We start from the raw sequence: 27,534 nt of genomic DNA, 5'->3' as shown, positions 1-27,534 counted from the left end.
TGCATATAAAAAGCCCGCTGCCCGCGCCATTCACGATTTTTTGGTTAAAAATCGCGATTTTTTCGATAAAAATCGGTATAAAAAAAAAGTGGCGATTTTATCGCGATTTTAACAACACTGGTTTGAACCAGTGATATCACAAACAGTGCACCCTATTGCCAATTGATCTACACTACAGGGCCTCGTTTTACCAGTACTGAGGCTTAACAGATTTTTTTATTCCTAAAAAGGGTAGAAATTAAGTACATAAAACCACTTGATCAGAAAATTATCAGAAAGAAACTGTCCACAGTGACAGCAAACTTATTGGTAGAATCTGTGTGGGATGTGAACTTCTTGATGATAGCATGTACTCTTGCAATCAGAATCTGGTGTTTCAAATTTACAGAAAACATCACATCTGCAGAAAACAACACATTCAAACCAATGTTATATTTATCGTTATTGGCAATTTATCACCGGGAGTCCAAATTTTAAATTATTGGAGAGTCCAAAATTTAAATTATTATCAATATTCGGGGAAAATATCAGAAATTATTATAAGACTTTAAAAAAATACAAAAATAATCATTTTTTTTCCAATTTTTTAACTTCTAAAGCAATATCAACATCAAATAAACACATTGCTGCATAAATATGAGTATAAGATTGATATTTAAGATGCACAAGATGTTATGTGGTACATCAGATAAGGATACTGAAATATATCATATTTGTCAAGTCATAAGATGTAACACGATAATACAAATTCACATCAAGATAAAAATAAATTCATATCATGAGATGAACCATGACAATGAAAATAACAGATTCCCCCTTGTTTTGCTTGATGGAAAATGGTCACAAACTCATCAGCAATGTTATCAGAACCGAACCAAAAGATTGGCACATTCAAAAAATACATAAAATATTCAAATTTAGAAAAACAACATAAAATTCAGAAGATTGGCACATTCAAAAAATATATAAAATATTCAAATTTTGAAAAACAACACAAAATTCATATGCATCAATATGAATCCAAACCATTATACACAAATATGCAAAATAAGGGTGCCAAATGTAATCCATCTTCCGATAAAAATACATCAACAAAAAGACTCTAAATGGCCTCTAAAGTACAAAAAAAAAAAAAAACATGCTACAACAAATATGTACATAACATCAAATTCATTGCATGTAATCATTCACTACAGTGGGATCCTCATCATCAATATCACCCTCTAAGCATTAAAATAAGATAGAAAAAGTTCAACATGCCTAATCAGTGATTTTGCTTGAGTGAAGGGTACATTTTTACTAAGATAATGACATAAGAGTTCAAGGTACATAGATCAATGCCATCAACATTGAGGTAAATAGAGGGTTTGGTGCTCTTGATTAAATATCAGTTCCATACCCTCATACATCACAAAATCCAGTAGAAATATTGCAATCCTACCAATCATGAAATCCTGAAAACTAAGCCTGCTGAATTTTGAATGGGACCTGAAATTCTACTTTCTCCGAATGAAATTCAATGAAGTTGGAACCACTCTCAAACAACCTGAAACATTTAACGATAATGTTAAAAATTGAAGTAAACTTTTCCTTTTACTTTTAAGAATTTAATATTACCATTAACTATTAGGTTAAGTGACACACGAGAGAATCATGGGAAATGAAAACAACAAATTTCCCCTTGTTTGTTTGATGAAAAATAGTCACAATATCCTCAGAGCTCAATCCCCTAACTTCTAAAAAAATGAGAGTTAAATGACCAAGAATTTGATTATAACACGATAATTACAGAGACAGTGAGAATTTCCAAATTATCGCATTAATATAAAAAAAGGCAAATTATTGCAATATACACTGGCAATATTATCAGCGAGGATGGTTTTGGTGATATTATCGTGATAATTCGATAACATCATGATATGCGCCAACACTGATTCAAACAAATAGAGAAATAATCAAATGTAATTCACCAATTCATAGCTAAGGGAATTTTGAAAAAAACTGTATTGAAGAGTAATTTTACAAAAAGAATAACTGTATACTCACTTTTCAGCACCGCAGCTCAATAGTTTTGTACTATTGAAAGCAAACTGTCAGTGAAGATAGATGCTGAATGATCATCCAATGTTTCTATCACATCAAACTCCCTGCCATACAAATTGTTCAATTAGGCACATCTCCAAGCCAGAAGTACGACACGTGATAATTAATTAGATATCCAATAAAACTTCAAAAGTTCAAAATGGAAACTAGAGTAACTCACCTGTTAACATTATAAACATGGATCAGCCGATCCCTTCAGCCAGAAGCTAGAGTGCAGTGATATCTAGATAATTTTCCAGTAGTTGTAGTCGCACTCACAATCCTGAATTTCAGCATAAAAATCCACGTATCACGTGTTTCCCACCAAATCAATCCAGAAGTTCCACGACACTGCGAATAAACACTCAAATGATGCCATCCACACATATTGCAAAGAGCACGAATACTTATAATTTTTCTCTGTAATGAAACCCATGGCATTACCTTTGAGCATAAATGTGAAGACCCAATACAAACTTTTAAATCTCCAGACTATGTTCTGTATTGAGTTCTGTCCGTGTGATTATTCCTTTTAGTTGAAAGGATTATGCAACTGACACTGAAAATCCCTAAAATTCCATATATCAGTAATAACTGGACCCTTCATTCTTCAAAACTTCTATTTCGGCTATGTTCAAACAACACCCTGTCCAAAATGCAAAACAAAGGTGGGCACTCTTGCAGGCCAACACAAATACACTTCAAAAACATGATATTTGTTAATAGATGTAGATAAAGATATCAAAGGATTCTGATTTACGATTTAATTTTTCCCACAAAGATAAGATGTTTGTTGGCAAGTAAAAGAACAATTTCAAGTACTCAGTAGTTTTCCTTACGCTCATAAACCAAATATAGGATTACTGACGTACAAAGGTATCATAGGGATAAGAACCTAAGCACCCAATCAGAAAATAACATACTTGCATTGACCTACACTTCCCTAATAAAATAAGCTCTAGATGCATTCTCAAAGATTGTGATTCTGGAATTGAAATGGTTTTGGAACGATAACAAGGACAAAACAGTGGGATCAATAGACTAAGATATCAAACAAACTGGAATGTGTCATTTTCTTAACAATACTTTATTTGCAAGCCACCAAAACCATGTAATTGATGAAGTCAAATTAATGCTTCGATCAGCCAAGGTTCCACCATCAGAAAACAGCAAACAATTGAATCCCTCTATAAGATCATGCTGGACATACTTTTCTTTCCCGTGTCATGCTGGACATACTTACATATATCATCTCAATTTTTTTGGTTAATTAGAAACTTCTTTATGACATCCACACATAAGTGCATCATGTGCATATATAATTACAAAGAATGGTCACATCCCAAGTAAAACCAAGATTTGTCCACTTTAATGGATGATGACATATCATTAAAGAAAATCCTGGGAGCTCAGCCTTACCAAGTCCTAATTCCACACGGCAGGGGCATCCATAGTTTGTACAACGGATAATTGTAAAATGGGATGTAAATATCAAATTTCCCCACCATATCCACCTGAACCAAAATAGTCACGTCTTGTACCTGCAATTGCCATACTCTTTTGATGTTCAAGTTTTGGACATTCTCCAATACGATGTCCAAGTCCCCCACAGTAAGCACAACCCTTCACTCCACTGGCATTAACAATGGCCTCGACGTTCTCCATAGGGTCATCAAGCGTTGCCAGAACTGGTGGTATCCTCTGTTTTGCCTCCTTCAAGAGATGTTTGAGATCAAGAAGAGTAGTCTCACTTTGGTTCTTGTTAATGAAGGTGGTTGCAATTCCAGTTTTTCCACACCTTCCAGTCCGTCCAATTCTGTGTACATAGTTCTCTATCTCTGCAGGCATATCATAATTAACAACATGCTGAATGTCAGGAAAATCCAGTCCCTTTGAAGCAACATCAGTTGCCACCAAGACATCCTTTTTGCCAGCCTTGAAAGATGAAATTGCATATTCTCTATCTTCCTGATCCTTCCCTCCATGTATTGCCACTGCTTCAACACCTTTCAAAAGAAGGTATTCATGGATATCATCAACATCTGCCTTGTTCTCACAGAAAACGAGAACAGGAGGGGGAGTTTTCTGCAAACACTCCAATAAATAAATAATCTTTGCTTCTTGTTTGACATACTCAACCTCTTGTATGACATCCAAGTTTGCTGCACCAGCCCTGCCTACGTTTACAGTCACAGGTTTCACCAGAGCACTTTTTGCAAAAATTTGAATTTTCTTTGGCATAGTTGCAGAGAAGAGAAGAGTTTGCCTTTGAGCTTTGAAATGATCAAAAACCTCTCGTATGTCATCTTCGAAACCCAAATCTACCAACCTATCTGCCTCATCCAGGGTAAGGTACCTGCCACACAGCAATACTCGTCATTTGGCCAGATTTTTCATAACTAATATTAACAAGTTCCAAAGATGATAAGAATGCACGAGCAAGAAGTAGAGATAAGATAACATAATATAATTTTATTAATGTACAATGACTAACAAGAAAAGTTTGGCCAATGGGACTAAATAAGTTACAAAGTCGGGGTACAAAAGCACATCCTATATCTCTAACAGCAAAGGCAAAGTATAGCCTAAGATCTAAGATCTAAGAACAAAGAAAGAATTGAGTGCAAAGAGAACTCTCAATCTCAGAAAGGGTGTGTCAAGTGGCTCTGGAACTAGAAGCCAAAGAAAGAATGAGAGCAATACAGTACCAGAAAGAAAGATAATTGCCAGACTTGTCACTACTCAAAATTGAGTGCAAAGAGAACTCTCAATCTCAGAAAGGGTGTGTCAAGACTAGAAGCCAAAGAAAGAATGAGAGCAATACAGTACCAGAAAGAAAGATAATTGCCAGACTTGTCACTACTCTACACTCAACATTTCATTCCTTCAAATAGGTTTGGGATACATAATAATCTTTGAAAATTATTTAAAAGTGGCATGGAAAAAATAAATTACTATCCAAAAGGTCATTAAATAAAAAGCTTCAAAGACAAAACCTATCTTGAAAGCGTCAAATTTATGATGATAAATTATCAAGTAAATAGCCACTAAGTGGAAGAAAATATGATGTAAATCCTGAATCGATGGTATCAATATTCTATTATTAAACCAAGGAAAAAGATAATTAAGATTTAGTTTACCATGCAAGTTAGCATAAATGGGGAATCCCAGTCCTAAATCAATGCATATATCAACTAATAGACCAATATTAAAAGGTCAGTTTTGTTGATAATAATGGCTTTAATTAGGGATGACAGGTGCGGGTTTGCGAGGGGGAGGGGGGGATGCGGATCATCCTCAATCACAGTGGTAACTGTTAAATTTCCATGAAACTCTGCAACTACTTAGATGAATAACTGAAAACTGGGACTAGTTTACTTCACCAAGATACAAAGTCTCTTAACAATTCATAAGCAGCGGAATAAAAACACGGAGATAAAAACACCACACAAATTGACATATTTATTTTCTCAGGAAATCCAACAGGGAAAACTTGCTTGCTTGATGTGGCTATTTTATTGATTGTCTTGGAGCAATTGATTCTATTAGAAAGCAATTTGTCTCTTTTGAGAAAGTGTTCTGCTTCTCACACAAATCTCAGCTAATACAATTGATCTTGGTTCCTGCACACAAATGATCCTCTGCTGATTCCTTGACTTGCTCTGCAAACTCACTGATCTCTTGCTCGATCCTGCTCCTCCTTCCTTGGGCACTTGAGACTCCTTAATCCTTGCACTAATCACCTATTCTCTGGCGCACTTTCACCTATGCACAATCAATGCCCCTAAATTCTAGCGCACTTGTGCTCCTATTCTTTAGGACACAATTCCTACACTCCACAATCAAGGCTTTCTCTCTCACAATCTCGTGTGCTTGCTTTGTCTCACAACCTCGTGCACAAAATAATTGTGTAATCCTTGCGCCTTTGTCCTTCTTTTATAGATTTGATCCAATGCTAAATTAGGCAAGTACAAGTTTAGAACTCGAGTTGTGATTGACAAGTTAACTAAGTTGAACCGGTTCTCTCTCCAATCATCACTAGAGTCATAACTCATCATTATTTCAATCAATCATTGAAGTCCCAACTCGTTCTATCTAAACTCATCACTGCCACTCAATACTGTAGTCAAAGTGATGAAAATTTCCACTTAATTGGGCCTCCAACACTACGCATGAACTCTTGATGATTATTCTCGTAAACTGGAAATAAACTCACCATCACTGAAGTCTAACTCATGAGGACAACTCGAGGTCTTCATTAGCAAAGGCACAAACCAGAAGACCTTGCTCGCTACACTTTCAACTCTCCCTCTTAGCAAGGAAGGTGCTTCTAGAAGAACCTCGTCCACTTGGATCTTTCTCCAATAATACCACATTCTCCGCTACTAGAGCTGCTCCCTCTGAGCTAGTAGACTTCCCTACTTTCTCCTACAAAATTTGATCTGAAGACCTGTGCTTTCCAACCATGTTCTGAGATTCTATCACCTCAGTCATAAGTGCCATGTACCCTGTGTATCTTTGTGGCTGCTTACTCTACTTGAAGGTGGTCCTAGGAGGTCCAACTCTCTCCTGATTCCCTCCAAACAACTCCTCTGCCCACTTGGCTCGAACTCTCCCTGTACTAGGAGCCATTAACAAAGTGGTTGTCCCTGGGCTCTGCTCCTCATCATCTTGCTCAGTGTTGTAGGAACCGTCCCCCCAAGGATCTGGAGGCAGAACCGCATCCCGTACAGATCCACGATTCTGCCTTTTTTGGGCGATTCCTGGAAAATTGGATTCGTGGGGGCCCGATCTATGGTTCCTGCTGCCCGATCCGCGGATCTGAAAAGGACCATGTGCGGAACTGTGGAGGTTTGGGCATGTATCCACCATGGATCGCGAGTGGATCCAAGAGAAGATGGACGATTCAGACGGTTCCACGAGGCCTTTTTTTTGGAAATTTCGAATTGTTATGTGAGGAACTACATTTTCTGAATACTCCCAAGGTGCCCCTAGACGCTTCCTAGATGCTCCCCAATGGTAATGTTAAATTCTTAAAGTAAAAGTGGCATTCTCCTTTATCTTTCATTTCCATCCTTTTACTTAAATTTTTAACATTACCATGAAATGACTTAGGATGTTTGAGAGTAGTTCCAACCTCATCAAACTTCATATGGAGAAAATAGAATTTCATATCCCATTCAAAATTCAACAGACTTAACAATTTTCAGGATCAATGGGATTGTGGCGTTTCATTGGATTATATCATGTATGAGGGCATGTGATTGTCATTTAATCAAGAGCACCAAGCCCTATATGTACCCCAGTGTTGGTGTTGTTGATTGTTGAACTCCTTTGTCATGGCCTTAGCAATTATGTACCCTTCACTCAAGTCAAAATCATTGATCAAGCATGTTAAGCTTTCTCTAACATATTATAAGGCTTGGATTAAGCTATTTGATCAAAATTAGGCAATGTTGACTAATATCCCTATAGAATTGAAGTAGAGGCAAAGGATAGACAAGAGAAGAGGAATCTAGATTCTAGATGAATGATGCTGGAATAATTAATCATTGATGTACAATGGATGCCATATCTATCTTGATTTATGTCAAAATATGCGTGTTTTCATGTCTTCTACAACTAATTTGGTATTTTGGATGTTTTTTTAAATATAAATGCAAAAAATATAACTATATATATATATAGCAGACGCTTCCAAAAACTGTCCCCACTTCCAAAAAATGTCCCCACTTTGTGTAATGTTGATCCTGCTGGTCAACCCAACTATCAACTAGCCAAGACTCAAACTAACATATTGGCTAAGCCTCCATATTGGGTAGCTTCTTCTCAGGTACTCTAACCTACTCTTGCTCTAAGGACTCCCTCTGAGCTTTGCTCTCCTCAACCCTCATGTCTCTACTTTTTGCACTTCATGCCTTGCTACTCAAGGTTGTGCCTGACTTTACCTGGAACTTGTAGAGATTCTTCACCCTCACACCTATTTGCTTCTTACATCCAAAAGCTAAGTGTTGGAGGTAAGCCTTACCTCTACTGAAAATGAAATCATAACGCTTGTCCTCAAGGGCAACTACCAAAACAAGATTTTGCCTCAAGCCTGGAACATAGAGGACATCTTTGAGATGAAGAGGTTTACCTGACTCCCTCTGAAAATTGATTGAACCTATTCCTCTAGTTGCATATAAGCCATCATCTCCTAGCTCAATCTGAAATTGTGTGTCCTTCTCCTTCAGGTGGCTGAAATACTTCTTGTTCCCGGTCATGTGGAAGGATGCTCCTCAATCAATATACCATACAATGTTGTTTGTTAATGAGGAATATTTCTCGAACTGCGCAGAAAACACATCTACCTCCGCTAATGCAACCACATGATCCTTACTGGACTACTCCTTTTGACTAGGACACTTAGTGGCATAGTGTCTGAACTCATCACAATGGAAGCACTTGATCATGCTTAGATCCTTCTTCTTCTCGCCCTTCTTATTGGACTCAGCCTCTCCTTAGCCCTTCTTGCCCTTGGCGCTGCTACCTTTGTCTGTCAGGGCAAAGTTCTCCTCGTCCTTTGTTGGAGCTTCTCTACTAGCTCTCATTCCTCTCTAGATTTCTTCTTGAACACAATCACTCCATAACCTTTCCCAACTGGGAATATTCTCTCTACCACTCACTGCATCCTGGAAACTATACCAAGACTTATGGAGTCCCAGAAGCACAAGACTCACAAGGTCTTTTTTTGCTACTGTCTTACCCACACCACCTAGCTCATCCCAAACCTGAGTGAACTTTGAAAGATATGTGATGATGGGCTCTCCTTTGCTCATCTGAATACTTCTTCGCTTCTTCTTGAGAACAAGCATCCTAGCATCACTAGAACCCTGATACAAATCTAAGATGGCTTTAAACATCTCATATGATGTCTTCTCCTCATGGAGATGAGGAATAATATGGTCTTTGATACCCTCAAGAATGGTCCTCCTCACCTTGGTGTCATTCTTGTTATGTTGGGCCAACTGTTGGGGATCTTGAGGTGGCACTATTTGATTCTTCACAAATTCTAGCACCCCATTATCTTCCAACACCACGTATATCCGCTTCTTCCATGCACAGAAATTAGAGGCTCCCTCTAAACTATGATATGACCTTAGCCCTAGGAACGACATACTGCTATCCAAGGAATTGCTCTACTCTGCTCTTCAAACTCTAGCTCAAGCCTTTTGCTTGATCTGTGTTGTCCACTAACTAGTCAATCTGGGGTTGATATTTATATTGATCTTTGCTCTGATACCACGTTAAATTTCCATGAAACTCTGCAACTATTTAGATGAATAACTGAAAATTGAGACTAGTTTACATTCACCAAGATACAAAGTCTCTTAACAATTCATAACCAGCGGAATAAAAATGCATCACACAAATTTACACACTTATTTTCTCAAGAAACCCAACAGGGAAAATCTGCTTGCTTGATGTGGCTATTTTATTGATTGTCTTAGAGCAATTGATTCTATTGCAAAGCAATTTGTCTCTCTTGAGAAAGCATTCTGCTTCTCACACAAATCTCAGGTAATACAATTGATCTTGGCATTCCTTGATCACAACTTGAACTTGGTTCCTGCACACAATTGATCCTTTGTTGATTCCTTGACTTGCTCTGCAAACTCATTGATCTCTTGCTTGATCTTGCTCCTCCTTCCTTCCACACTTGAGCCTCCTTAATCCTTGCACTAATCTCCTATTCTGTAGCGCACTTTTGGCCCTATTTCTTAGCGCACTTGAGCCTATCTCCTTGCGCAAAAAATCTCCTAGTTCGTAGTGCACTTGTCCCCTATTTCTATGCACACTTCAACTCTTATTATTTAAGACCCCAGCTCCACACACCTGCACACTAAATTCTAGCGCACTTGTGCTCCTATTCTTTAGGACACAATTCTTGCGCTCCACAATCAAGGCTTTCTCTCTCACAATCTCGTGAGCTTGCTTTGTCTCACAACCTCATGCACAAAACAATTCTGTGATCCCTTGTGCCTTCGTCCTTCTTTTATAGATTTGATCCATGCTAAATTAAGCAAGTATAAATTTAGAATTCGAGTTGTGATTGACAAGTTAACTGAGTCGAATTGGTTCTCTCTCTTACCATCACTGGAGTCATAACTCGTCCTTCTTTCACTGAATAACTTAAGTCTCAACTCGTTCTATCTGAACTCATAACTGCCACTTGATCCTGTAATCAAACTGATGAAGACTTCCACTTAACTAGACCTCCAACTGTCCAACACTACGCATGAACTCTTGATGATTATTCCTGTAAACTGGAAATAAACTCACCATCACTGAAGTCTAACTCATGAGGACAACTCGAGGTCTTCACTGGCTAAGGCACAAGCTAGAAGACCTTGCTTGCTACATTTTCCACAGTAACATACAAACAAATGAGAATTAAATGGGGAGGCTGACTGCTGACCAGTGGGCTAAGATGGCTTCCTCTCTAAGCCCAAGAGCCCTTGCAAAAAATGGGAACCTTGACTATTGTGTTATCCCCTAGATTATTCTGTAAGTGGGTTTTAAATGGATGCCACATCCATGCAAATTTCAATGGTCAGCAGCTGCCCGTGCCTTGGGAAGGGTGGTGTGGGGTGGTCCATTCCTTATCTCCATATGGAATGCCAGGGTTCAATTGTGACTATTCAATGCACAGAAATGATTGTTTGAAAAGTAGGAAAATGCATAAACTTGAGATCTTTGTTGGGGCAAATTTCTGATTTTTTGGAATGGAGTCCGTTGGGTTGGGATTCTGGTGGTGATTTTAGTGCTCCCTGGGTGGTGCTTTTGATCTCACGATGTGGCAGTCTTCATTGGTTCTCTCTGTCTTGTTCCTGAGACAATTGGGTTTGGTTCTAGTGGGAGATGGTTGGCACTGAGAGTTCTCCTGGCGTTTATGGTGTTGTGCAGTGCTCTGTTCTCGATGTTGGTTCTATCATCCTTCAATTCTGTCACCGAACTCTGTTCATGCAAGTCCTGGTTCTCATGCCCTTTTCCTTTTGCATCTCTGTTCATGGTTTTTCTAATTTTTCTTATTAGCACTGTGGGAATGGGATAAGCTTGAATTATCACTCTTTTCATCTGTTGCTTGTGGACCATACTTTCTCACCTGGTTTGGGGTCTATTGGTCTGGTTTCAAGACCTGCAGCACCCTTCTGTTCAGTCTTCCTTCTGGTATTTGCTTCTGTTGATGATGAGAACTGGTTAGCTATGGGCAACAGCATTGCAACGGAAATAAGACAAGCTTTTCACCAGCAAGAAGATATCAACCAGGTCAACAGCAGCACATTATTTGTAATTTCATCTAAACTTACTGAACTTGAGTAGGCCAGCATTACCCATAATGCCAACATTATGAACTTTCTCTTGCTCCAGAAGCAAAGAATTGATTCTTTGGAGTCAAAATGTAATAGACTTCACAGTCTGCTTCTCTCACTGCAAGTGGGAGCTCTCTCCATTACCTCCAACAACCAAAAAACAGAGAATTCAGTCCAAGCAGGGTTAGATGAAGATGAATCTGCTCACCATATGCACGATCCTATGGAGATTGAAGGACCAAACTCTCCTCAGCCTTGTGAGCAGCAGGAAGGCGGCAGTGTCCCTCTTTGTCATTAGTTTGAATGTTTACTGAGTAATTTGTATTTTGGGTCAATATGTTGGGCAGGTTACCTGCAAAAATAAGTGGAATTCCTGTTTAGAAGTGTCCTTTAAGTCCTATGATGTCTGTCTAGATGGTCTATTTTGAGGAAGTCTCATGAACCCAGTTAGATGTATTTTGCTGCTAGCTTTGGTGCAGTTGATTTTTAATAAATATAATGTTCTATTTTGGTCTTTTTTTAAAGGTAAAGGGAAATTAAGATTCAGTTTACTATGCAACTTAACATAAATGGGGACTTCCAGGCACAAATCAAAGCAAATATCGACTAATAGACCAATATTAGAATGTTAGTTTTGTTGATAATGATGGCTTTAGTCCAAAAGGGTTGGATCCACCAATGACCAAGGTTCAATTCCCATGAAGGTGTCCAACCCCTGAGGTTGCCATGAGGGCACTTGGAGGTGGTGTGGTCAAACATGTGAGGCTTACATTGCACTCCCTGCACACACATAAGTGGATCAAAGCCCAATCTCATCATCCATAGGATCGGGCACTAGCTATTATGACTACGGTCATAATCTTTTTTAACCACCACATCAAGAAGTAAGGATGGAACAGAGGTCATAGGAAGGAATTTTTTTCAATGGCTCTACACGTAGGCTCACAAAGTGTGGCAACTAAAGTTCAGCCGTAGCTAATTACAGATGTTCCTCTTCAATCTTGATGGGTGGCTCAACCCTCCTCTTCATCCATTTGCTCATATCTCTTCTGTGGTGAAGTCCCCATCGCACCCAACTCCTATTCCTATGACAGTGACGACGATAGCTCCTTCCTCCCAGCCTCCTAACGATTATTCTCTCCAGCTTGGTTTGGTCATCAAGGTAGCAAGTCCCTCTCTGGGAACTAGTGTGGTTCCATCTTCACACAAGCTTTCTCCTTTAGTTGGCACAACTCCTTTTGGTAATGCAAGTATTGCATGTTCTTCTTTGCATGATGCAATGAAAATTGGGCTCATTGTTAGCTTTTCCCAACAACTTATCAACTACATTACAATGGATAACTATAAGCCTACTTCCATTCCCACCATCACCATGTTTAAGTCAGTGAAGCGCCAACCTAATTTCTATGAGAAGCATGGAAACATTTGCTAGTTTGTTCGCTCGTCGCCCAAATTTGGTAGATTTGCACATCTGGGGTCTCTCAATGAACTTGGGCTCATTGGTGGCTCTACCCAATACCCGACTATGTTACAATGGCTATAATCCTACTTCCATTCCCAGTTAGTGAAACACCAACCTAATTTCTACAAGAAGCATGGACACATTTGCCATTTTGCTTGTCTGTAGCCTTGTTACTACAAAGCCCCACTAGGCAATCTAGGTCTCATGACAACAAGAGATAGGCCACCACTGTCACCTTAGTCACTTCTCTCCAACTATTTAGTGTTGAATTAAATCCAACAAGGGAGGCTTCCCTATAAAGATCACCTACGGATATAATGATTTGAGTGAAGGTATTGGCTGAGCCTAGAACAAACATAAGTTTTACCAAAATCCAAGTAAACTTCCCTAAGACCCTTTAGATATATTAGTGAGTTGTTATAAGTTAGGGTTTGAGAGATATTCAATAATATGGCATGCAATGTCATATAACAACTAAAATAAATAGCACATTTAACCTGCGAGATCCGCATTCCATGCGATCTGAAGACTGCGAGCGCACCTGCTCTCTGTGAATTCTGATCCCTGCAGGCGTGTCCGCCGAGGGCTTCGCTTCAAGCTGCGGCCGATCTGGTTGGATCTGCTAGCCCTTCATGGAGGAGCTGACTCCCCCCCAGGGGTCTTCCTCCCCTCCTCCGCCTTCCGCCGCTGAGGCCTTCAGAACCTTGCTGGCCTCTCTACCCAAGAAGAAATGTGTGGAAGCTGCTAAGTTCGTGAAAAAACTAGAAGATATCCCCGAGATCGCCCTTCCGCCTGAAGGTCCGATTCAGGTAGCCTTATCTCTGGCAGATCGTGCTCTGGTCGGTCAGTTTACAGGTCTTTGGCCTTCCCCGAAATCAACGGAGAACTGGGTTGCTAGGAACTGGGCTCCTCTGATAAAAAACAAGGTAACCTCTTACTTCCTCAGAAGAGGATATTTCTTATTTGAATTTTCTGAAAAAGAGGACAAGGATCTCATTTTCAGGAATGGCCCCTACTTCATGGGCCCTCAAGGCCTGTATTTAAATAAATGGACGCCAGACTTCGATCCGGCGGTGGATGTGCCTTCAGCGGTCCCGGTGTGGGTAAGACTCCCCAATCTTCCCGTTCACTGCTGGAACTGGGACTCTTTGAAACATATAGGAAACACTCTTGGGAAATTTATAGACAAGGCCAACAGCAAAGATCAGTACGATTGTGCCAGAATTTGTGTGGAGGTAGATCTGGAGGTCGGACTACCAGAAGCCATCAAAATAATTGTAGGTCCCTGGACGCATGTACAGAAATTGGACTATGAACAGCTGCCGTTCAAATGCCAGAAGTGTCACGTCTACGGACACTTCACCAGAGACTGCCCATCCAAAGGGGTAGAAGAAAAAGGGAAGGAAGAAGGATGGAATCAGGCAAAGCGACCCAAAACTTCACACAGGAAGAATGCAAAAGCTCCCCAAGCGGGCCCTGCCCAGAAACCTTCCATGGAAAGCCAAGGGAATAAATTTGAGATCCTTGGATCAGAAATCATGAACACGCAGGAGACAGAAGTCCCGAAGGAGATCTCTCCAGCTAAATCCAAAAGTGTACCAGAGAGATCCAAAGGGAGGATGTCAAAAGAAGAAGAGGAAACCCAAGAGTCCGAGGAATCGGAGGAAGAAGGGGAAATAGGTGAATCACAGTCTACCCCTAGAAGATCTACAAGAGGGCGCATGTCAGCAAGGGAAAAAAGAGACCAAGAAACTTACAAGGACAAGCTTCAGGGCAGCCAGCCAATGCTAGAGAAACTCCTAGCAAAAACCTCGAAGATGAAGAGGATCCAAACCCAGAGCTCCAAAGGAGCTCATCACAGCAAAAGTAAATGATGAAGATAGTCTCCTGGAATTGTAGGGGAATGGGCACTAAAGCTAAGGAAGAAGCAATGAATAGTTTAATAAGACTGGAAGCCCCGGACATTCTTCTCATCCAGGAGACTAAATTGGAGGATTCAGTCTTCCTCCAGGCAAGCAAAAAATTTTGGAAGAAAGACGGAGCGCAAGCAACCTCTGCCCGTGGAGCATCGGGAGGACTTGGGTCGCTCTGGAATCCAAATAAGTTCTCATTAATCTCTGAGTCCCTAAACACTCATTGGATTTTGTTAAAAATGCAACACTTAGAATCTAAGGAAATTATTTGCCTGTTCAATGTATATGCTCCTAACAATGCAGGTGAGAAAAAATTATGCTGGGACTCCATCAAAAACTTGGTAGATCTAGAGAATCTAGAGAATATAATCATAGCTAGAGACCTCAACCTCACCCTCCTCTCGTCAGAAAAAAGAGGAGGCAGTATCGTCAGGGATCCGGCAAGAGAATTAGCGGAAGATCTCATGCAAGATTGGGATCTGATAGACATTAAGCCGACTACTGGCAAGTTCACGTGGTCAAATAAGAGAGTCGGCCCGGGTTACATAGCGGCAAGACTTGACAGATTTTTGGTGCAAAGCTCCTTCCTACTTCTTGGACTAGAAGCTAGAATGCGCATTCTTCACAGCAGCGTATCAGATCACAAGCCTATTAGCCTAGAGTTGCTGCCCCCCCAAAGATCTGGGGCCTATTCCTTTCATATTCAACTCTCTCTGGACCAAAGAGACAGACTTCATGGAAAAGGTCAGAGACTGCTGGAAAGATCCAGTCAAGGGATCAGCCTTTTTTGTTTGGGAGGAAAAACTCAGAAGGGTTAAAGCCATGCTAAAAAATTGGGCTAAGACCCTGCCCAACCCTGCTGCGGAAAGGAAAAAAATACAAATCGCTCTAGAAAGTCAGCATCTCCATCTTGAAGCAGCTGAAATCACTAAAGACGAGTTGGATAAGGAGGCCAAGCTTCAGCAAAGTTTCCATAAGGCCTGTCTGGCAGAAGAAGAGTATTGGAGGCTCAAGTCCAGAAGTCTTTGGCTCAAATCTGGCGATAGAAACTCCTCCTTTTTCCACAAACAAGCCCAAGCCAAGAAAGGCCGCAATTCCATCATTGAAATAAAAGAAGACAACTGCATACTGAAGGACTTTGCAAGCATAAAAAAGGCAGCCTCAGAGCACTTTGAGAAGTTGTATAGGGAAGATCTAGGAGCTGGCAAAATGACATTCTGTTGGACGATGTCCCTAGCCTTATCACCTCCAAGATGAACCAGGCACTTGAAAGCAAAATCACGCAAAAGGAAGTCAAGGAGGCCCTTTTCGCAATGGATCCCGACAAAGCTCTGGGACTGGACGGTTTTACGCCTAGATTTCTCCAGACCTGTTGGCAGATTGTTGAGAAGGAGTTCTTCAAAATGATTCAGAAGTCCCAAGACTGTCAGAAGATTGGAGGCTGCACAAATTCAGCCTTTCTCGCCCTCATTCCCAAAGAGAAAGGAGCAAACTCTTTCAGCAGATTTCGCCCAATCTCCTTATGCAATATTGGGTACAAAGTGATAACCAAAGTGATAGCTAACAGGTTGAAAATAATTCTCCCCAAAATCATCCCGGATAATCAAGGTGGATTTATTCATGGCAGGCAGCTGGTGGATAATTTCGTTCTGGTTCAAGAGGCGATTCATTCCAGCCTACACCGAAAGGAAAAAGGTATGGTTATTAAATTAGATCTAGCAAATGCTTTTGATCGTGTTAGACATAGGTTTTTGTTTGATGTGTTGCAAAAACTGGGGTTTGGTCAAAATTTCATCAAGTGGATCAGAGCATGTATTTCGGAGCCTTGGATTGCCCCCCTGGTGAATGGTAGGGCTGCTAATTTTTCAAAGCCTCTAGAGGGCTGAGGCAGGGGTGTCCCCTTTCACCCCTCCTATTCGTCCTACAGGCCTCTGTCCTCAACTTCTATCTAGATAAAAAGCAGCAAGATCAAGACATCGTTGGCCTGTGCATTGCAAGAGGGGTAAAAAGCATCAACCATGCCCTCTTCGCTGATGATACATTACTGCTGGGGGCTGCTTCCCTTCATTCAGCTATTAAATTCAAAGAAGTACTAGAAGACTATTGTAAGGTCTCAGGCAGCGTATTAAACAATGGCAAATGCCACATCTACTGTTGGAATATTCATGCTTCAACTGCTAGCTCCATTGCCAGATGCCTCGGATTTGCAGCCTCAACTTCTTGGTCCTCATTTAAATATCTTGGTCTGCCCATCTTTCACAAGAGGGCCTTGAGCAAAGACTGGTATCCTCAGTTAGACAAATTCAAAGCAAAAATGCAAGCCTGGGGATCCTCTTGGCTCAACATTGCCGGAAAATCAGTGCTCATTAAAGCAGTGCTCCTGGCGCCTGTGGGAATCATCAAAAAGATGGAGGAGCTAATCAGACAGTTTTTCTGGAAAGGAGGCAAACAAAACAAGAAGAGAATTTCCCTAGTCAATTGGGAAACAGTCACCAGACCAATTTAGGAGGGAGCTCTGAACTTCAAAGATCTCAATGCTCAAAACCTAGCCATGGGAGCCAAATTGATCTGGAAAATAATAGCTCCTAATCCAGGTTGGGTACAATTTGCACTGTGGAGGAAATACTTCAGAGGAACGACACTTAGATGCCTGGATCAGCCCAAAAATCAACTCAAAACTCCTTTCAGCATGTTCATCAAAGGAATTGGCCCGCTGATAAGAAATCACTCATTCTGGATACCAGGAAATGGAAAGCGTATCCACCTATGGAATGACAGTATCCTGAATAGACCTCCGCTGGCAGAATCAAGAGACATGACAGAGTTGAAACGTTGGATGTCAGATGCTAGCATCAACACACTATGGGACCTCTCGAACTGGAAGGATGATGCTTGGACGGGCTGGAAACAGCTCCCAGTTCCTCCCGACTTGCATTCAGAGCTGGCAACGCTCACCACGAAGATGCACGGGCTGGCTCCTATTCATGCACGCAGGCAGGACGTGAGAGGTTGGGGCACAAATCGGGTAGGCTACACGGTAGCTCAGGGATACGTTAAATGTCTAGAGCGACCCCACGTGCCTCCCAACCCTGCCCCCTGGGTAGGCATATGGAAAATCCCTTCAATTCCAAAAGTTGATCACTTCTGTTGGCTTCTCTGCCATCAAAAAATTCTCACTGAAGATAGGCTTCAGAAAAGGGGCATCTATGGGCCTTCTAGATGCATGTTTGCAAGGAAAACTTAGAATCTGCCTTCCATCTCATGATCGAGTGCAAGTTCGCAGCTTCCATATGGCAGGAGCTTCTTGTTTCCTGGAAATACAAGTTCATCTTCCCCTCCTCAGTTTCGGATCTGTTCGCGGGCTAGATGGCCAGATATCCAGGCCCATTTCCAAAAAATAAAACAATCAGGACAGCGTGGAGTGCTCTGCCTAAATTCATCAGCTGGCAAATCTGGCTGGAAAGGAATAGAAGGATATTCTGGAATAAGGAACAGGACTACATAATAGTTGCCAACTCAGTGGAAAGTCAGCTAGTTGAGTGGCTGGAAGACAAAGGAGATGATTCAAATCTAAGCCAACATGACATAGATTTGGGAACTACCCTCAATTTCAAGTTTCAAAAATTGAACAGCTCTCCTCCAACCCTCAAAGAATGGCAAATCAGGAAAAACGAAGAAGATTTTCAATCCTGGCTGTCCAATCAAACACTTCCCTCTCTCTTCTTTGATGGGGCAGCCAAAGGGAATCCAGGAATTGCTGGAGCTGGAGGGCTCATCATAAACCCAGATGACACATCTTCGCACAGATTTGCTTGGGGATTAGGCCATTCCTCAAGCATACAAGCTGAAGCGATGGCCCTTTTTCAAGGAATCAAACTCCTCAAAGAGCTGGGCCTTGAGGAGGCAAATGTCTTTGGGGACTCCCAGGTTATCATCAAAGCAGTGGCGACCAATTCTAATCCAGCGGACCTGCAGCTAGCAAGGATAATTACAAGGATCAAAGGCATGTCAAAGTCCCTAAATCTGAATTATTTTCATGTTTTGAGAACAAATAACAAAGAAGCAGACATTGAGGCAAACAAGGCAGTCCATTTAGCTGTCGGTACTATCCTCAGAGATAAGGAAATCCTTTGGGAACCAATCCCCTAAAGAGCCATGTTTTATTGCATTCTTTTGCAACAGTTTGTTTGTATTTTTCAGCTCGGGAAATTAGCAGCAGAAGTGCACTATATTAAATGTAAAAAGAGGAACCTGATTAGAGTAGGCGTTATATTCCTCTTGTTGGAAAGTTATGCAGAAATCTGCTTCTCCTTTTGTAACCGAATTTGTGGCTCTTAGCCAATCAGTTAATGAAATCCCATAACCGTTCTTGTAAAAAAAACAACTAAAAGAAATAGCTAGAAGAAATATCGTCGGTGCGGTGAATGGTATGTATTTGTTTGAACACTGATTCATATTACACTCTATGTATTGGTAAATGCATCATGTTGCGGCATTGTGACTGTATTGTGAGGTATAGCCTCCTCTCCATTCATATGTTTAATGGCATGATTGTGGTATACTCTCGGTTATCTCCCTCTGCATACCCGATTATATATTGGCCTTCCAAACCGCCATATATCATATATCGTACATCGCTTCCATACCCCCCTCCCATATAGTCGGTCCTCCCTCTCGTCCGGTCCCCTCACCACTGCTCCCAAACACAGCGCAGCTCTCAAACGCTACTCCCAAACACAACGCTGCTCCCAAACACAGCGCAGCTCCCAAACACTACTCCTAAACGTTGCAGTTATCAACACTGCCATACCATGCCCATACCCGACATCGTCACTGTATCATGATTGTATTCCACTCTCGATTTTTTTTACAATGTGTTCAATAATATAAATCAACTCCCAATACGTTGAATCCGCTCCCAGTTTTTACATATAACGTGTATGCGTTGTATTACTTTTTTTTCCCCGACAGTCATAACCATGGGGCCCGAACCCGCCTCCCCCATATAAGCCCTCCCTCATATAATACCTCTGCTCTATATATATCAGAATTGTAATTTTTTACAAAATTAAAAAATTACCACCAAAAGTGCATTTCTTGCCAACATAAGTATTTTTACAGTATACAGATTTTAAAATGCATTCATTGATATCTATTGTGGGAGTGGCTCTCACCGACAAAGAGAACTATCCAGAATGGTCGCGGAAGATCAAACATACTCTCATTTTTAATGAGCTGTGGAAAGGAGTTTGTGTTGGAGAAGGAGACAATGAACCAGCAAAGCCTACCTCAGACAAGGAATTCGCCATTTGGGAAAACAAGAACAGCAAAGCCTATGCCTTGATTGCAGCAACTGTAAATGAAGAGGCGAGTCGCCACATTTCACCATTTTCAAATGGCTTTTGATGCCTTACAAAAATTGAAGTAACTCTATGACTCACACTATGCGCTTGAATTTGTCCAACTGATGATTAAATTGTTAAGCCTTGAATTACAAAATGATGATCCTCTTGCTCTTGCATTAGAAGTAAAATCTATTATGCATGATATCAAAGTCACTAATGTTGAATTAGACATTCCTCTCATAGCTTTTGTCAAGGCACTTTATCCCACTTATTCTAATTATCTTGAGTCATTGCAAGAGAATGGAAACCTCAAAGAAATTACCTTTGACTCCCTTGTGAATAAATTTGTTGAGAGAGAGAAAGCTTTTGGGAAGAAGACAGCTCCTCAGTCTTCTGAAGAAGTTGTGTGTCTTGCACATAGAAAGAAGAATCATGCTCCAGATCCTTCTAGAGGAAAAGGTGGTCGAAGAGGAAGAAGAAATTTCAGAGGCAGGGGAGGCAGACACTCTCAAGGAGAAAAGTCTGATCTCCATTGCATACGTTGCAATAGAGATGGATCACATGATGCATCCACATGCAAGTTGCCTTGGGACAAAATTGAGTAGGAAAGAAATCAACCCAAAGGTAAAACCAATGACAAAGAGAAAGGTAAAGCACCTAAATTCGCTCATTATGTTGTGGCACATTATAATATTGGAGTAAATGAAGACTTGTTTAATGCTTCACTTGCTTCTTGGAAAAATGATTGGTTGCTTAATTCAGGAGCAACTTGCCACATGACTTTTAGAAGAGATTTTTTTGAAGAATTTACTGACAATGTTAATGGAGCAGTATACTTTGCAGACAAATCAAAACTCAAGCCATCAGGGCTTGGCACAATCAAGCTCAAATTGTCTGGTCTTCCAGACTTTCTTTTGCATGATGTTTTATATCTCCCACAGCTTAGGAAAAACTTGTTGTCCTTGGTCCACATCTGCCAGCGAGGACACTCCATTCATATGGTTGATGGCAAGGTTGAGGTGAGAAAAGCATCAGATCGCTCACTTGTCATGACGGTCACTCAAGCTGCAAGGTACCTCTGCTCGTGCACAAAATTTCTCATACAATTCTCATTATGATGAAAGTACATTTCCATCAAGTCTATTATGGCATGCTAGATTTGGACACTTGAAATATGACAGCCTTCGCCAGTTGAAGAAAAATGGTGTTACTGGTTTGCCTACAATTCCTAGAAAACTTAAGCAATGTGATGCTTGTATTCTAGGAAAGCATAGCAAACAGTGTTTTCATGATTCACATTCCAGAGCACATAGAAAACTTGAACTCTTTCATTCAAATTTATGCGGTCCAATGCTTGTTCCTTCTACAAATGGAAATAAATATATGATGACATTTATTGATGACTACACCAAAATGTGTTGGGTTTATTTATTGAAGAACAAATTTGATGCTTTTCAAACATTCAAGAACTTTCATAAATGGATTGAAAACGATGCACAATCTCATATTGGCTCTATTCGCACTGATAATGGAAAAGAATACACTTCAAATGAATTTGAAAACCATCTTCGCCAACATGGGATCAAACATTAAACAATTGTGCCTTATAATCCCCAACAGAACGGAGTAGCTGAAAGAATGAATAGAACAATCTTAAATATGGTACGTTCCATGATGTTTTTCAAGAATGTAAAATTGATGTTTTGGGTTGATGCAATTCTATGTATTGTATATGTAAAGAATAGATGTCCATCTAATGCTATTAGAAACAAGACTCCTTATGAAATGTAGTACGGCCACATTCCTTCGATAAAGCATCTCAGGGTCTTTGGTTCCACCTATTATGCCTTGATACCAAAAGTACATAGAAATAAACTTGGTGCAAGGTGTTGTAAGTGTATCTTCTTGGGATATTCAAATAACTCCAAAGCATACCGTCTCTATGATGAAGTTAATAAAAAGTTTGTTGTATCTAGAGATGTAATCTTTCTAGAATCTTCCAAAGCTGACAATGTTGTTGAGCAGCAACTTGATCACTTGGATAAATTCGGAAATGCAAAATCATTTCAAGAATTTGATAATCAGATTCCACATCTTAAAGGAGGGATTCCTATACTGAATCAATCTATGGAATCTTCTTCTGAAGCACTCTCTCCCCCGCATGAAACTCCAACCACTGATGATACTTTGAGTGATGTGATTAACAGAATTGGGAGACTCAATCTTGATTCAGTCCCAACTCAATCAACTGAGCAGCCTGGACCATCTCAGAAAGGTCCCCCAAAGTGGCTGACAAAGACACTTGAAAGTGTTCATCCTAATGAGGTTGGAAAGACAGGAACAAGAAATTCAACCATGCAAAATGGAGGTGATGTAGATGATTCTGATTCACCTGTTGATATGGATGTTTCTTATGATTGTGAACTGAATTTGTCTACAGATTTTGAACCAACTTCCTTCAAAGAAGCCACTTCTCATGATGAATGGAAAGAAGCAATGCAAAAGGAGTATGATGCCTTGATAAAGAATGGCACTTGGAAGCTGGTTGATCCTCCATTGGGAACCAAACCAATTGGCTGCAAGTGGATCTACATGAACAAGTATAAAGCTAATGGCTCACTTGACAAGCACAAAGCCAGGCTTGTGGCAAAAGGTTTTGCACAGAAGAAAAGGGTCGATTATGAGGATACTTTTGCCCCCACAGCAAAATGGGCTACCATCCACACACTCTTTGCCTTAGCAACTGAAAACAGTTGGAAAGTCCATCATATGGATGTAAAAACTGCTTTCTTGAATGGAGAACTAAAAGAGATGTTTTTATGTCCCAGCCTAAAGGATTTGATGTGAAAGGACATGAACATAAAGTATGAAACTTGTGATGTCCTTGTATGGCCTCACACAAGCACCGCGAGCCTAGTATGAAAAGTTAACTGAGCATCTTCTGAAACTCAACTTCAAACATTATGATCTTGATGATGCAACTTTATTTGTCAAGAAAGTTGGCAAAACAGTTGTATATCTTGTGGTATATGTAGATGATCTTTTGATGACAGGGAATAATGAGAGCTACATTGCATCCATAAAGAAGGAAATGTGGAAAGGTTTTGAAATGGCTGACTTGGGCTAAGTTCACTACTATCTTTGTATTGAAGTAACTCAACATCCGAAGTCTATAGGCCTCTCTCAAAAGAAGTACATTGGAGATTTGTTGAACAGGTTTGGCATGGCTGAGTGCAATCCTTTAACTACTCCAATGGAACAAAACTTAAAGCTCACATCCATTGAAGGAAAAGAATTTGAGGATGCAACAAAGTATAGACAACTTGTAGGAAGTCTCAACTACTTGACTACTACTAGACCAGACATTTCGTTTGTTGTTGGAATCCTCTCCAGTTTTATGCAAAAGCCTTGCGAGGGACATTGGTTTGCCACAAAAAGAGTTCTAAAGTACTTGAAGGGAACTCAAGACTTTGGACTCAAGTATACACAGGTGGGCGACTTCAGCTTGATTGGATACTCTGATTCAGACTTCGATGGAGACAAAGAAACTGGGGTATCTACTTCTGGTTATGCTATGAGTCTTGGATCGAGCGTTGTCTCATGGAGATCACGCAAACAATCAGTTCCAGCAAATTCCACAACACAGGCAGAATATGTAGCAGCAGCTGAGGCAACAAAAGAAATTGTGCGGCTCAGGAAAATTCTGGAAGAGTTGTAGGTAAAACAAGTACATTCAGCTCCACTCATGATTGACAACACCTCTACAATAAAGTTGGCCAAGAACCCAAAGTTCCATGATCGAACACAGCACATCAATACAAAATACCATTTGATTCGACATCATGTTCAGGGCAAGACAATCCATCTACACCATTGTTCCACTAATGAGCATATTGCAGACATCTTCACCAAAGCGCTTGGAAGAGAAAAGCTTGAAAGATTCAAAATGATGCTTGGACTCACCAACATCCCTTCAGATTAAGGGGGGAATGTTGACACTTAATCATGGGGATAGGGTGAACACTTGTAAATAATATAAATAGTAAATAATGGAAAATGAAGAGTCATCGGAAGGTGGTACCCAAAAGTCACTCCCTCATGTATATAACAAGGAGTAATCTTAATGAATAAACATAGTTGATTTGAAGAGTTATCTCCTGGCCTGACAGTTTTACTGATTTCTCATAAGAAAAGTTCTTTGCATAGGGGTTATAGGTGCAGGAGGGGGTTCATGTTGAAAAGTGTAACTAGGTTCAGTCTTCATAATGGCATGTAATTGTGATTTTATGTAAGAGATGTAAAGAAGAAAAATAAAATTATTGTAATGCTTGCATCATGGGTTTCATAAGCAAGAGATTTTATTTTTGAGTAGGCTCCCATTGAAAGCCTTTAGGAATTTTGTCATCTAGTCATAAAAGAACAAAAGAGTCATTGTCATGTGTAATGAAGTCGTTACACATTGTAAAGAGTCATACTTGTCTATGTAAAGTCATTCTCCAAGACCTTGTCACTAGCCCTCATCATGTCGGCCTACAACAAAGGCATGCATCTAGAAGATGAAGTCGGTTTTCCTCCTAGAGATCATGTCAGCCTAAAGGTCATGAACAAACTAGTATATATACCCATACTCGGCCTCATTTGGAGACAACGAATTCGGTGAAGCAAGTCGAGAAAGAAGTGCGAAATATACACCAGAAGAAGCCTCCATATCAGCGCAACAAAGAGTAAGGATAGTGAAGATAGGCACGCATTGTTTTTGGGTTAGTTTTTCCTCCCACATGCGAAGGTAGCAAATCCGAAGGTATCTAGAGGAAGCCGAAAGAGTTGTTGTCACTTTGAGGTGATCATTGTTTGGGTATAGAGCCTCGCTAGAAGAAGCTGAGTAAAGGTGCAAGAAGTCTATCTCTTAAAGAGACTATAAAGGAAGCGAAGATAATCTAGGGTTTTTGTGGTAGGGTTACGAGCCTACAAGAAGAGACCGAGAATCAAAGGAAGTCGGGGTCAAGAAGGAAAGAAGCCGAGAAAGGAAGCCAAGAATGAGTATAGGAAAGTCAGCGTTCAAGAAAAGGCTAGTGACTTGGTCTTGGGAGGATTCTAGAGTCAAGGGTCTTTGTCATGGTCTTGGTGTTCATCAATTGAAGATCTATTAGAAGAATTTTGTTTGGGTTTTCCTCTCAAAGAGTGAGAGGTTTTGGCCCTCGCTGACAAGCCTACACACTGTGTCTCTTGTCTTCTATTGTTTATTGGGTAATTGTCTTGATGAAAAGAACACAATAATAACATTAAGAAGAGAAGATCATAATCCAAGACATAAAATTCTATCACAAGCAATTATCAAGAAAAGAAATCTCCTAACATCTGATGCCCTAGATTTCTCAATAGTTCACCCTTGATGCTAAGGGAAAACATGAAACAAGTTTGGATTAGTGACCAAGTGAAACATCTAATAACTAAACCAAAGCATTGGCTCTCTTCCAAGGTTTAAGGATTCTTGATGCTCAGAGGATTCAAAGCCTCTTGGTAACATGTGACTCAACAATCACCCTTAGGCACATGCATCACTCCTCAATTGCAAAGGACCACCACATAACAAGGCTTATCCTCAAAATTAAAAAAGAAACACGTAAGTTTGAGTTGATAGACTTATTCTATGTGCAAAATGATCAATACCACTGTCCAAATGCCAAACAAACAACCCAGACAAATCTGCAATTTCTACACTCTGCCAACAACAATCAAACTGCCCTAACCAAAAAGTCAACAATGGTCAACATAGCAATAAACGTGACCATCTTGAGCTCAGTCAAAGTCAAACCAATTCAGCCTTCCTTGAAGATTAACCAACAGCAAAAACTATCATCAAAGGAGCAGTCAAACTCGATCAAACTGAAAGTCTGTTCTGTAGTCAACACAGGTCAACCTAGCCAGAAAATCTTGGTTTCTGTCCCAATAAATGTGCGCTGTTGAAACATAGAGAAAGCCACCAAAAACGCAACCAAATGAAGTCAAACAAGGCCCGATTAATGCTGGTCAAAGCTGGTTGTAACTTGGTCAATGCAAAGAACAGAAACGCCCAGTCAAACCTTCACACATGTGGAGAAGAACAAGTTGCTTGTGATTTGTACAACCCAATCAGATGAGAAGAGAGGAATGATGTGTTGTGAATGTTCCAAATGAGGTTGGAGGTCTCTTCTATTTATATGTGATGGAGGAGGGTCAATTTGTCCAACTTGACCCCAAGTCGACCTTGACAAATTGTATATGTGTGGGCTTGACTTCAAAAACATGTTTCTCCTTGTCCAAATTTAGTGATCTTTAGGTCAATTTTGGTCCTCTCGGAAAGAGGATTTCAATCCAATAATCAACTTCTTCAAATGAGTTTCCCAAAGTGAAATTTGGCTCTAGTTGCACATTTTAACATCCATTTTACCCTAGATCTATCAAACACCAAGAAAAACAAAGAACCCAAGTGCAAATTGTTAGAATTTCCCAAACCCAGCACCTAGTAATCGATTCCCAACAATTATTAACTGAACAAATACACAGCTAAGTTCCTAACCAAAAATATTTAGCAGAAGCAAAATTACTCAATTTGAATCACACATATAAACAGATTTATGCCCAATCAATAGTTCTTCATTAACAAATTAATCACAAAACTTACTTGGGCTCCCATCCTAGGATAATGGCCCAACTAAGAAAATACACAATTGATCGCCAGCCTCACTACACTCTCTCAAACCCAACACACGCTCACTGAGAAGCCTCTCTCAATCTTGTGTTGTGAATGTTGTCTCTTAGCTCCTCACTTTAGGATCAATTTATAACTTTCCTAAGCTAAGATTGATGGCCAAAATTAGTTTGTCAAGTTAACTGAAGATAAGTGACTTTACTTTAATTAACTATCCTATATTTAACTTTCTCTACTTTAACTCAAGTACAAGTCATAAATTTAGCTTGTTTTACATGCATGTCACATGTAACACATTCGCATGCATGGAAACCACCTGCACATTGTACATGTCGCATGAAAGCTCCTAAAGAAGTAAATCAAGGTCCTTCTAGTCAAGACACAAGATTAGAAGTACCTTCCAGCTACAAAGCTGAACACTCCATCTTAGCGAGGGAGGTACTTCTAGAAGAACCTCCTCCACCTGGATTTGTCTCCAACACTACCAAGTTATCCGTTGTTGTAGCTCCTCCCTCTAAACTAGAAGACTTCCGTACTACCTCCTTCCAAATCTGATCGGAAGACTTGTTCCTTCCAACCATGCTCCTAGGATCCTGCTCCTAAGCATCCATCAATGTCATATCATACCAGTTGAGGCTCCTGGTAGTACCTGAAGAATCGCTCTTCCTCCCCACCTGCTCCCTCTTGA

General features: G+C 40.3%; 1 protein-coding gene across 4 annotated transcripts in view; it reads right to left on the bottom strand.

The window, feature by feature from the left end:
• Positions 1 to 1,292: 1,292 nt before the first annotated feature.
• LOC149200378 (DEAD-box ATP-dependent RNA helicase 35-like) overlaps positions 1,293 to 27,534 on the bottom strand; it is a 38,973-nt gene continuing 12,731 nt past the window's right edge. Inside the window, exons 3-8 of one of the 4 annotated variants that reach the window (XR_016253828.1) lie at positions 3,502 to 4,438; positions 2,527 to 2,728; positions 2,264 to 2,433; positions 2,047 to 2,147; positions 1,854 to 1,930; positions 1,293 to 1,546 (exon numbers count right to left, since the gene is read on the bottom strand). Coding sequence is in view for 1 of the 4 variants with exons in the window: in XM_089402705.1 (XP_089258831.1) it covers positions 3,574 to 4,438 (865 nt within the window). In the remaining 3 variants the exon portion in view is untranslated. Of the gene's footprint in view, positions 1,547 to 1,853; positions 1,931 to 2,046; positions 2,148 to 2,263; positions 2,434 to 2,526; positions 2,729 to 3,146; positions 4,439 to 27,534 lie in introns of those variants that run through there. The other 3 variants (XR_016253829.1, XR_016253830.1, XM_089402705.1) reach the window with 3 other exon arrangements.

Source organism: Pinus tabuliformis, chromosome 2_1 (genome assembly GCF_031772625.1).
Source record: "Pinus tabuliformis cultivar Carrire ecotype Pingquan chromosome 2_1, CPIR1, whole genome shotgun sequence".
In the NCBI taxonomy this organism is placed as follows: domain Eukaryota; kingdom Viridiplantae; phylum Streptophyta; class Pinopsida; order Pinales; family Pinaceae; genus Pinus; species Pinus tabuliformis.
This window is presented reverse-complemented; position numbering and strand designations above follow the sequence as displayed.